The sequence below is a fragment of the Gambusia affinis genome, linkage group LG19, assembly GCF_019740435.1.
Source record: "Gambusia affinis linkage group LG19, SWU_Gaff_1.0, whole genome shotgun sequence".
Taxonomy (NCBI): domain Eukaryota; kingdom Metazoa; phylum Chordata; class Actinopteri; order Cyprinodontiformes; family Poeciliidae; genus Gambusia; species Gambusia affinis.
Genome location: NC_057886.1, coordinates 11097024 through 11109098, shown reverse-complemented (window position 1 = coordinate 11109098; position 12075 = coordinate 11097024). Strand labels below are relative to the sequence as shown.

General features: G+C 40.8%; 1 protein-coding gene across 1 annotated transcript; it reads left to right on the top strand.

The window, feature by feature from the left end:
- The first annotated feature begins 472 nt into the window (after positions 1-472).
- LOC122822454 (jupiter microtubule associated homolog 1-like) lies at positions 473-11141 on the top strand. Its single transcript, XM_044101139.1, has 5 exons — positions 473-1201; positions 3310-3452; positions 6923-7071; positions 8234-8264; positions 10534-11141. Exons 1-5 carry the CDS (start codon positions 1146-1148, stop codon positions 10677-10679), a joined length of 525 nt encoding a protein of 174 aa, XP_043957074.1. The 5' UTR covers positions 473-1145; the 3' UTR covers positions 10680-11141.
- Positions 11142-12075: the final 934 nt, after the last annotated feature.

Below are 12075 nucleotides of genomic sequence, written 5' to 3'. Positions count from 1 at the left end.
TTGAAAATAATTCAATGAGTAGTATAAGTTTTGAAGTTTTCCCATCAACTACAGCATCAAAATCCTAGATGACTGCCTTGCTCATAAAATTATCTTTTGACTATAGAGGGTTGGAAAACTGGATATTTTCAAAACTAGAGACTCATGGATATTATTAGGAATTAAAAACAATTTATGGCATTAGAGTAATGGTTGAGGGAAATACATATTTTAGTATGTTCCTGACTAAAACAACTTGGAAGTACATTCAAATGTTTCATAACCTGCAATGACTGACATGGCACAGTGGTTACTCTAGTGCAGTGTTTCTCAATTCCAGTCCTCAGGCCCCCCTGCCTTGCATGTTTTAGGTGTTTCCCTTCTGCCACACACCTGGATCGAATATGTGGGTGATTAACAGGCTTCTGCAGCACTTGATGGTCATGCAATCATTTGAATCAGCTGCTCTGGAGTAGAGGTACATCTAAAACATGCAGAGCAGGGGGGCCTGAGGACTAGAATTGAGAAGCACTGCTCTAGTGGTATAAAGGGGGCCACACCTCCTATATGCATTGTGTGTTCTTTCATCACATCCGCAGTTAATTTCAAGGACCCTGTTCTCTTTTGGAGCACAATTTGGAGTCCAACCTAGATTATTTTTGACAATCCATTGAACTGCATAGATTTAAACTGTCCAAAATAAAGTTTTTCAAAGTTTTAAATGGTCAACTCAGCTTGAAATACTCTGTCTTTATGCAGTATTTGTTTTGCAAAGAATTACTAATAGCATAAATACACACTCATACCCTCTAAAGACGGCCCAAGTAGAGAAACGTGGATATAGAATATGGCCTCAGGGATGTGGGCTGCCTGGTCACTGACGCTTGCCATCAACAAGAGGTTTGACCCTTGCACCTCTTATCCAATGAGAGTGAAGTACTGGCCTTTCGCATCCAATCAGAGCGCGTGATTTGACTGGTGGGCTGGTTCTAAACGCCTGGCACCGCAGAAAGAGCGGATCTGCTATTCGTATGTTTTTTCAGTCTCGGGTGGAGTCTACATCCCGTCGCTTCTCTGCGGGCAACAAGGAGGATTTCTTTTTTTTTTTTTTTATTAGTTTGACTACTGCTTATAACCCGCCAAGACATTGAAGCAGCTCCTCGAAGATGACGACGACCACCACGTTTCAAGGGTTAGACCCCGGTTCTAAAAGCAGTTCCAGGTAAAAACCAAAAAGACATAAAACAAAAAAGGGGCAGTTGAATATCTTCCATGGAGGAACAAAAGGAGTGAGATGTGGGGAGAAACCGTTAGGCTAGCAGACGCCTCTTTTCTGGCTTCGTTTAAAAGGCAGCCCACTAATGGTGGTAGTGAAGGATATAACTGGATTGAGCTAAACTGTCACATAGACTTGCTAATTGAGTTAATCTTATTGGGTCGCAGAAGCACCATACCCTTTAGCCACCATAAGTTAGTTTGGTTAGCCTGCTGTGTAGGTTTTGGGCACGAGAGCTGGACTAAAAAGGAAAGAAGAGCGAGATTTTTCTCGTTCGTTTCAAGAAGTGGACAAACCTTTCTAGAATCTGTTTGTGTTTTGAAGCTTCAGCAAAAATGTCTCTAATTACTAAATGTGTTGCTGTTTGAAACTACAGTGTTCTTTTGCCTTCTGTGCGTTTTTCCACATTCTTAATGGTGTATTTTGACTGCTAAAGTCGGAGCATGTGACTGACTAGACTTTTCGTCTGCATATCTTTTTCTTTGATGTGATCCAAGTCGAAGAAAAAGACATCATTTATTCTTGATAGCTATTTTTATTTTATTTTTTAAAAATCTTTGTTTATGAATGTGTGGTTTTTTGTGAAAAAAGTAAAGTTTTCTCTTTTAGAAAAGAAACACCTCATCCTTAAAGCATGCAGTCATTCCTTTCCTGTAAGTGATGCATGTCTGGATGCATTCCTCCCCCTCTGCAGTAAAAAGAGTTGCTACCTTTCTTTACTTTTCTATGGCTTCAGGGTGCATATATTTACCTTAATTTTTGTCAATAATTTTGGGACTATACTTGTCTGAGGTGGGGTCTGAGACTGCAAGCTGCTTTTGGGTGATGCAGAGACTTGGGTGGGGGCTAACTAAGCCTGTAAATCTTATCTTAGCTCTTTGCTTTTGGTCTCTAAAGCCCCCTTTTTTTTTTTTTCTTCTTTACAACCCGCTGGTCATTTCTGTGGCTGTGTGTCCAAAAAAAGACCCACAGGGCAGTCAGTTTAACAAAGAGGAGAGATCTAATCTTTGTAGGCCACCAAAGACCCTCCTACCTTTACCTTATCAGAGATACCATCTTTAACTGTGGAGTTCCTGCATTTGCTCACGAAATTGCCCTCTTTCTCCCAAGCAGTTGATTATTTTATTGATATTATTTGCAGTTTGGGTCTAGGGTGGGGTCATCTGCCATGCTGCTAACAGCTTTCCCCCCCTCTCATCACAATCCATGTGGAAACCATGAGCTCATCCTCTTTTGGCCTGGAGGTAAAGTCTGGTTTAGGCATTATTGTCACAGCCGTGTGTGTGTGTGTGTGTGTGAGGGACGAAAAATAAAAAGGGGAAAAAAAAAGATTCTGTGAGGAGTGGCGTGCAGCCATGACTCTAGTTGATCTCCTTTGTATGGTTTGAGGAGGTGAGGTGTTTGTTGGGTTCCCATCTGCCTGCTTGGCCTTTTGGACAGCTGCTCTGTGTGTCAGCTGGTGGCTTCAGGGACTTTAAGGAGAGGAGAGTTTGCTGAAAAAAAGAGGGAGGGGTCCGACATAGGCTGTGCAAGCAGATTTGTATCTCTCATCCACCCCAACTGTCACAGTAAACTTTGAAGGCGTCTCTGAAAAGTGACCTTTGCTTTTTCTCATGTGTTGAACTCATAGATTTCCTATAATTCCTCAACCTTCAACTATTGCCTTTTGTTCTTGGGTTTGGATCCAACAAAAACACAAAATTTGGGTAAATCTCTTATTAGTAATGATGAACTACACATTTTGTGTCAGTGCGAAGGAATCTGTACTAAGATGAGGCTGCTGCAGCTAGCTTGCTAAGTCTGCGATTAAAGGCAAGCGGAGTCAGCTGCAGGGCAGAGATTGTGACCAGCTGACTGAGAGGCTAACAGCCGCGGCTTAAACTCATTGGTTGCTGTCTGTGTTTGGTATTCTTATGAAAGGGTACCGGGGGAGTCTGAGCATCCTCCATGTTTTATTTGTTTATTGAGACATTCATTTTTGCACAGCTGGTTTTTGTTTGAGATGTTGCGGCCTTCCGTCAAACTATTTTTACAGTCTGTTTTTAATTCCCAAGGGTACTACGGCCGCCTGGTGGGGAGTCCAACTTCTCTCTTGGCTCAGATGAAAACTCAACCCCCCAACGCAAGAACAAGATGGCCTCTAGCATCTTTGCAGAACCTGATGACCCCCATGCTCATCGAAGGAACAATCCACCAAGTAAGTTGATCGACCATCGCTCTATTTTTGCATGCATCTTAAACAAAGATGTGGGAGCAAATACAGTGAATGAATGAATATTTTTGTCATATTATAAGCATAAACTACAATGTATTTGACATGATGGATCAACACAAAGTAGGGCATTACGGTGAAGTGGAAGCAACTGTCGCCAAAGTATATGCACAAATAAAATCTGGAAATGTGTCGTGTATGTTTTCAGACCCTATGAGTCGTTTATTTTATTTTTTTTAGGAGAACCACCAATAGATACAATTACTTCTGCAGATAAATATTTGGTATGTCTTTATAGGCTTTGCATGTAGAGACTCAAATATTTACACATTCTTCTTAGTAAACAAACTCAGGGAGATTGGATGAACAGAGTTTGTGATCATCAATTAAGTCTAGAATTCAACATTTTGACTTATTTCATTATGAATTGTTTTCCTACTAGAAGGTAAACCTTGAACGGATTAGCCCATATCTCCAGTCTTCCCCTCTACCTTTGACTTGCTTCCCTGTACCTGCTGAAGAAAATCATCCCCAAAAATGATCTCCACACCACCATGTTTCACTGATGTGTTCAGGGTGATCTATTGTGTTAGTTTTAACACTTCAACATTTTGCATGTTGGTGAAAACATTCAGTTTTGGTCTCCCACATTTGCAGTGTCTCTTACAGGCTTGTGGCAAGTTTGAAATTGATTTTTTTTTTGCCTCTTTTCTCTTGCCACTATTTAATAAAGGCAAAATTTGTGCAATATAGAACTAATGGCTCTCATGTCTATTGGTTCTTTCACTTGAGCTATGGATCTCTGCAGCTTCACCAGAGTTAGCGTGCTTCTCTTGGCTGCTCCCTCTAAATATTTGCACTGAGTCAGAGCCTGGGATGTTGGCTTGCGTAGATGATCCTGTGTAAATTTGTTTGTTCCAGGTTTTTTGTGTGTGTGTGGCGATTGATTGAGCAGTGCTTTGAGACGTTCAAAGATCAGCTGTTTTTAACCTAACTCTGCTATACATGTCTCTACAGATTTCTCTCTGACCTGTAAGCTGTACTTTTCAGTGTTTATGAAGCTGTTTGTTGACTGTTCTCTAGCAAACCTCTCAGACTGCTAAACAAATCACACAGATTGAATGGTGGAAAGTTTCAGTCTGTTTGTTTATCTAGTGACTTCTAAAAGTTGCCAGACTTTCTTTTGGGGCACTAGAGTAAAATGATTTGAATATTAATGTACTGGATTTTTATTTTGTTAAAAAAAATTAATTAATTAAATTTGGTCTATCCCATAAAATTCAAGTACAATACATCAAGTTTTGGCTGTAAAAAAGTAAAAAAAAAAAAAAAAAAAAAAAAAAAAGTCAAGGGGAATATATAGTTTTGCTAGGTACTGTAAGACATAGACTGGAGGCTCATTTTGCTCATCAGAGGGAGTTTCCCACATTTGTTGCAGCCAAAAGGCCCTGGAGTGCTGGCACCAGGGTAATTTGAAGCTAGGCTTTGTTAAATAAAGGCTGTAAATCAGAGCCTGCAGTGGAAAGACAGGAAAAGTGTATCACTTGGTGAAAAGCATGGCCTTGCACATGGAGAAGGGAAGTGAATGCAGCAGAGGATAATAAGGCAGCAAAGGGCGCCGAGAACGCTCAAGGTCACTGCAAACTTTCAGCCACGGAGGCTTAAATGTGATCTGACGTTTATGCCTCCGAGAGTGGTTTGAAAGCCTGGAATGTTTCCGTCATTATTCACTGTTCAGCATGTGATGGTTTCCCTGATTTTTGCCAGATAATGGCTGTTTGAGGGGGAGAGAGAAAATTTCAGTCTTGACAAAAGTGAAATTTTCAGAATTTTCTGGGCACAAACAAGAATCTGACCTAAAATCACTCCTTTTCGTCTTAGACAGCTTGCAGCTGATTACAGTAAAGCCTTTTCCTGCCTGCATTGTTTCACTTGGGGCCGTGTCAAGTTTAGAAGAGCTCCTCAGACTTGCCCCACTTTAGCGCACACAACTGGAAGAAGAAGAAGAGGAGGAGGAGGAGGAGGAGGAGGATGTTGATTTTATTCGGGGGTTATGGTAACTTATTGCTTGGTTTACAAGCACCGTTCTCAGTCTGCGAGGCTTCTGTGTGAACGCTCGTTTGTCTGGCGTGCAGCACTGTGTGGATTCCATGGTAAATAATCAAATGTGCGTTTTATAAGGCCTGGATATGTCTCCGCCATCTGGAGCCATATTACAGCCAGTCAGGAAGAAGCTGCAGAAGTGCTTCAATCTTTTCCAACAATGAGGGGGAAAAAAAGCCATCCAGTCTGTTTTTAATATACTCTACAAGAAACTTTCAATTGGTTTCTTGATTAAATGCAAGTTAAGGAGCAGGAGTGTCACTTATCCCAGCACTTATAATTAGTAATTAATTTCCCATAACTTCCTGTATCTTAAATTGAATGATAAAGGGGAAGAAGGAAAAGGAAGTCATTTAATGAGAGTTGTATAGGTTTGATGGTTCACTTCTACCTAAGTGACTCTTTTGTGTTCGGCATGGTAATGGTTAGTATTTTAGCGTTTTATAACTCCAGAGCTGGTTGGTATGTTTAAGAGCCCTCAGCTTCTGCCCACATGATGAGCGCACTCTTAATAAGAGAGGAAGCAAAGACGAGCAGCAACCACACAATTGCTTTTCCTGTCTCCCTGCTTTCATGCGTTTATGCCTCGGACCCATGAGATCCATAAAGTTAAGTAGGATGCTCTGTTTTGTATAATCCATCAATCTCTTCAGTTTAATCCTCTCATGCTTCACATTTGTTACCCAACGGGCAGTAAACTGATTGGGCTCAGAAATATTGAGTTATGAACGAGCCCCTTGTCGGGGTATATACTCTTTGTGAGGAAGCACTTTACTCCATTAACAGCAACAACAGTAGCGGCCTCTCGACTGGCTCTCTGGCAGCCGACATTTCTCGTCATCACAAAGACAGCTTGTCCCCTCCCCAGACCTCTGGATGATAGTGGTGGCCTTATGTGGCCTCGGGTAGCACCGCCTGTCGCTCCACAGCGGGCCAACACGGGGGTTTAAACGCCCTGTTTGCAGGCACTACACGAGGTTATGTGGGTCTTGGCGCTCGGGTTGTCTGTCTGGACGCCTTCCACTGCATTTCAGATTTGGTGATGTTTCCTAGTCGGTTCCCAGCGATTTCCATCGTGAGGTATTTCAGTCGGACGCTCTTGTAAAGCTGATGTTTTTCCGTCAAAGCTGAGTGGATGAGACTTGCTGAGGGACGTGTAGCCTTGTGAGCTGGACATGTCTAGTCCTGGTTTGGCTTTGTTTGTAATTGTATTAGTCGCATATGGTATGAATCTGCTGCTTTAAAGCTGTATTTGTGTATCCTGTCTAGCTTCAGCAGAAGTGCTAATCTGGATGTTTCCCTCACAGTTATAAGTCGTGTTTTTTTTGTTTTTTTCTTCTTTCAAAATCCAGCTGGGGCTCCTACAGGAACCCTGTGCGGGGAGCCCTCGGCCCCCCTCAGGAGGGTCCAGCAGCCTCTCCTCTTCCCCAAGAACCCCCAGCCAGAGCTGACCACCATCCACAACTCTGGAGCCGCCATGATCTGGAACCAGAGACGAGAGGTACCGGTCGTTTCCAGCGATTATTTTCTGTTTCCACAACAGAGCAGGAGCCTATTTGGGCCCGGGGATCACGGATAAAAATCTATTTCAGTGGAAAATGTAGTTGGAATGGGTGGCTTAATTTGTCTTTTTGAAACTAATCCACGTTTTCAGATAAATATGCACTGACGTTTGTAATCCCAGCAGAGGTTTGGTTTTTCACACAGAGTTCTCGTCAGACATGGAAAGAATTTCTTAATAGAGCAAGTCTGAGTGAAGACATACTGAAACAAAATCCCTCCAATAAAATAAAATAAAAGGGTAACAAAATTCAGAACGTCTTGCAAAAGTATTCATTGTCCTAGAAATTTTTTCACACTTATTTTATTTAAAATGGAAAATGCACAGAAATCAGTCGGTCATGAAAATATGGCAAACTTAAAGCATTGCGTTCAAAGGTTCTTTGTCGTGTCATAAGCAGCTTGAATGTTTATGGAGATTTTGCACGATAAACCAGGAGAAAGTGGAGCTTGATTGTGAAGTGGAAGAAAAAGGATACATGGTTTTCATTGTTTGTTGTATTCTGGCTGCCTGAGTTGTTACTTTTACTATAGCAGCAATGAACTCTGTTAATTTTTTTAGATTTGTGCTCCATGCTAGTTTGCAGCCTCTGCATTTTATTACTGTCATTCGTAGAGTCAACATCTCACAAAATTACTGCTCAATTTGCTTCAAACCACATGAAAACATGCCTAATTTACATTTCCTGTTTTTCTTCTTTGCTTAAAATTCTCATAAAAGTTGGACAGAGACATAGCTATAGAAACTTACAACCAGGCAATCACACACTCCTACCTGGGGACAATTTAGAGAGACTGAGGGAAGTAGCAGGAGCACCAGGCAAAGGGAGAACATGTAGAAAGACTTCATGCTGGGATTCAAACTCGGGACCGTCTTGCTGCAAGGCAACATTGCTACCAGCTGCTCCACTATTTAGCTACATTATCATGATATTATAATTAAATAATTTCAAAATAAGGAGCAGACACCAAGACACAATCAATTCACAAACCATCAACTTCCAGTTGATGTTTGTTTAGAACAAACTAAACGAAACAGAGCATATTGTCATGTATCGATGACCAGTTTGATACTATTGTCCCTTCTTTTTCTGACCTTTTAGGGTGAGAACGGCCAGGAACAAGCAAACTATGGTAAGTACCCTGACTTCCTCCACTGTTTTTACAAAAACAAATCCTTTAAGTGTCTGTCACAGGACGGCTGTGACTAAACAGTAGGGCATGACTTAGATTACTCAGTGAAAGGCTCCATGGTGTACGAAAACAGACCAGGTAATTCTACTCTTCCTGCCCCTTCAATATCAGCTTCTCGTCTTTACTAGGGGAAAAAAAAAAAAGACAGGATTCAACTTCTCCCTTTCTGAGTCAACAACACATGATCTCTTTGATGTGGTTTGTTCCTGTCATGATGGCACGGCGATCTGGAGTCAAGCAGCTGTTCTTTGATGGCAGGCTTCACTTAGTATGAAAAGCTTTTCATTAATCACCAGGTGCAAGATTTGAACAGAGTGGCTGGCTCCTCCGATAATAACAGGGGTCTGCAGCCTGGTTTGAATGAAAATATTGAAACTAAAGCTACCTTTGTTGCCTTTATGTGACGTATTTCCTCTGCGTTTATGTTGGCAGCGAATTTCAGTTTATGAACACAATCCAACTCCTGTTTTGGTGGTTTAACCGTATGCTAGCAGGAAGCGATGACTCAGCAGACAAGACGGACACATTTAGAAAGGTCAAATATCAGAACATCTGCGTCCGCACTCACCGCGCAGTGCAGTCCCGCTGTCTGTGGCGAAGGGCCCGTTAACTTAGAACGAATACAGTTGTCACAGCTGCTTCTATTGCCCTTCCCCTGTCGGGCCTCCAGTCTGATTTGCTTTTCAGAACGATTAAAGTGATGACAAACAGCGTTTACTAGGCATGGACTGTTATAGGATTCTCATGGTATGATAGCATAAATAGAAATTTCACACGTACTTACTCAGAAATGCAGAACAGAAACTAATTGCTTTTAGTTTAATCAGAAAAGCAACCATAACTCATAGTAGTGCATAAATTAAAGATGGATTTAGCACAATAATGTCATCTATACCAGAAATTAGATTTGTTTAATACATTTAAGGAAATAATTGGGAGCAAATACCTGCTAAATTTAGTAGTAAATGAATTAAGTATTTTATATTGATAAGCTAAGGGGTCTGTTGCTTAAGACAGGCTGCTAATGTAGCTTCAGATTAGCATTACTTTAACGCAGAGCTTTTTCAGTTTCCGCACTGGTAGTCTTTCTCTTACAAAACTGGAAATATCGCCAACAATTTGGTCGGAAAGTTTTTTTGTTCATTTGTTTTGTAAACATGGGAATGTTAATATTAGCTTTCTTTCTGCTAGCTTAGCAACTGGGTAAAGATATTCTCTCCAACCTGTCAGCTAATCTGCATTGCTGACTCTGGTGTCTTTCTTCATCCCCTTGACATTTTATCCTTCCACTCAACTTTCCATTAATATACTTGAATACAGTCTCTAATTATTCAACTACTTTTGAAGTGACCATATACTGGCTTACATTTTTTCTGTAGACTGTCAATAACTCAAGACACTAATTGTATCGACCATACGCCATTCAAATTGATTAAAAAAATGCTTAAAATATGTCACTGTGTGCAAGAAATCCAAAGAATAAGCTTCACTTTTAGAATTGAATTGTTGTAATCCATAAACATTTTGATAATATTCTAATTTAGCAAGGTGTGCCTGCACTTTTACACCATGCTTGGTGCCTACTGTGGAAAAACAGCAGCACTTCAGATAAAAAAGGAGCTCAGGGCCTCAACATGATTTGCATGTTCGCTTAGGCAAAGCTGCTCACACACAAACATTCTTCTTTATGCTTATTTCTGGGTCAGCTCTGTTGTTGACCAACCAGCTGGCCTCCAGAGTCGCACTCTAAACAAAAATAAGTTTGATTCCTCAAAAATAACTAAACCTATTGATTTGCTTTTTTGATTGAGCTGTTCAATTTAAGATAAATCCACCATCAATGCTCCTTTTGTTTTTCAGAAATGTTCTGTCTGTTGCTTCATGTTAACACCTTTTGATTTTTTTTTTATTTATTTATTTATTTATTTTACATTTATTGTGCATTGATGACCATGGATTGACCCTAAAGGTCAGCTTTTGGTTAGTCGGTACTGATCTACTTATAGCAGCCGCCCATTACAAAACCAGTTCAGCCTTCTGCCACAATACAGCAGCAGTGGTAGACCATCTGTGGTTTCTTATGAATGTCTGGAGCACATCTTCAGCCGCTCATCAAATGATATCTGCTGTAATCCAATTAGCAGTTTTGTGGTCAGAATCGGTTAAACTTAAGCACCCTGTGGTTTTTTTATTGTTGCCGTATCTGTAGAGAGGCCTGAAGATGTGGAGGGGGAGCTGGAGGAGCCCGAACTGAAGGAGACGTCACAGGCCCCTGACCCGTCGGGAGGTGCCAACGCTGCCGCAGGCGGCCGGAGAAACCCTCCTGGTGGCAAATCCAGCCTCATCCTGGGTTGAGACAACTCCTTTTTCTTTTTTTTATATATATATATATTTTTTTTTGTTTTTTGTTTTTCATTCAATCACTCTTTTTTTTATTTTTTGAAGATAAAAACACCCCCCGCCACTGTCTTCCTCTTCATCAACATGTCACTGTCTCTTCTTGTCGTCCTCCTTCACGTGGCGTCACGTCCATGGACTCTCATGTCCTCTCACTCCACCCTCAAACCTTTCGTTTGATCCTTTTTTTTTTCTATTGAAAGAAGAAAACTGTTGACAAAAGCACTTTATGTATCTCCCACACCCCTCCCATTTCAGCCCATCCTGTAGTGCATCGCGCCTGCTGGGAAAGGCATGACATGATTTTAGCTTGTCCCTCATTCCTTCCTCCGTTGTAAATGGTAAAACAGACAAAAAAAAAACTAAAAAAGATTTGATGTGTGGATTTCTAAATACAATAAAGATTCATATGAAATTGCATTTGCTGGATTTCCTTCTTTCCAACTTGGTATGAGGAACCCCTTAGGACGAAATGTCATTGCTGACCATCCAGTCTAGACGTCATGTATGCAAGACGACCGTTAATACTCTCCTCTTCAGTTTCCATCTGCATAAAATGTCCAGAAGCAAAGAGCCTCTTAATATTTATGTGTGCTGAAATGAAGCCTTGTGGCGGCAGCTGTGGAGAGAGAAGACAGGCTCCAGACTGGAAATCTGCCCAGCTGAAGTAACAAAGATGACTGCTGCAGTGACCTGTGTCAAAATGAGAATAAGAAATATTTTTAGGACCTCACAAGCTGGATATTTGGCTTTCAGAGCGTTTCTGTTCAAGATGAGTGTTGCCTTTTGACAAGCCTGAAGGTTGGGGGGGGGTTTAAACAAAACATGGAAAATGATTCCTTATTTGGTTTTAGGCTCAAGGTTTCACCTGTGTAAATATCAATAGGAACACAAAGGTTGAAATCATACTTTGTAAAAAAAAAAAAAAGTATTTTCCCATTTTCTGCTTATTTTTATTTTTAAAAACAAATGTAATTGATGCTTAGCTTGGCTGATTGCACAACCACTTAACTCTTAAGTTCTTGCTTTTAGATTATGTTTATCACCTAGATGGAGGTGTATTGTTTTTATAAGTCTGAGCTCCTTACAGTAAAGCATATAGAGGCAGATCCTCCTTCAGATTACTCATGATGGATCTTAACCTGAAGATCTTAAACCCCTCTTTAGAAAAAATGGACACAGCATCTCGCTTCTAAAGGACCCAGTCGCCTGTATGTATATGTATACGTACTTAAAACATCAAACTTGAAGGAGACGTGTTGGAAATAAAAGCTGAGGCATTTAAAGAAGCTGCAGTGATCTACAGCTCAGGAGAAAGAATGTGTTAGCAAAACAACTATTAATTGTGCAGTCC

What these genes read in the sequence shown, in the direction of transcription:
- LOC122822454 (XM_044101139.1), top strand. Translation starts at nt 1,146, where the DNA reads ATGACGACGACCACCACGTTTCAAGGGTTAGACCCCGGTTCTAAAAGC. An exon ending in TCGAAGGAACAATCCACCAA is followed by an intron (nt 3,453 to 6,922) that starts GTAAGTTGATCG and finishes TTCAAAATCCAG; the next exon opens with CTGGGGCTCCTACAGGAACC. An exon ending in CCAGGAACAAGCAAACTATG is followed by an intron (nt 8,265 to 10,533) that starts GTAAGTACCCTG and finishes CCGTATCTGTAG; the next exon opens with AGAGGCCTGAAGATGTGGAG.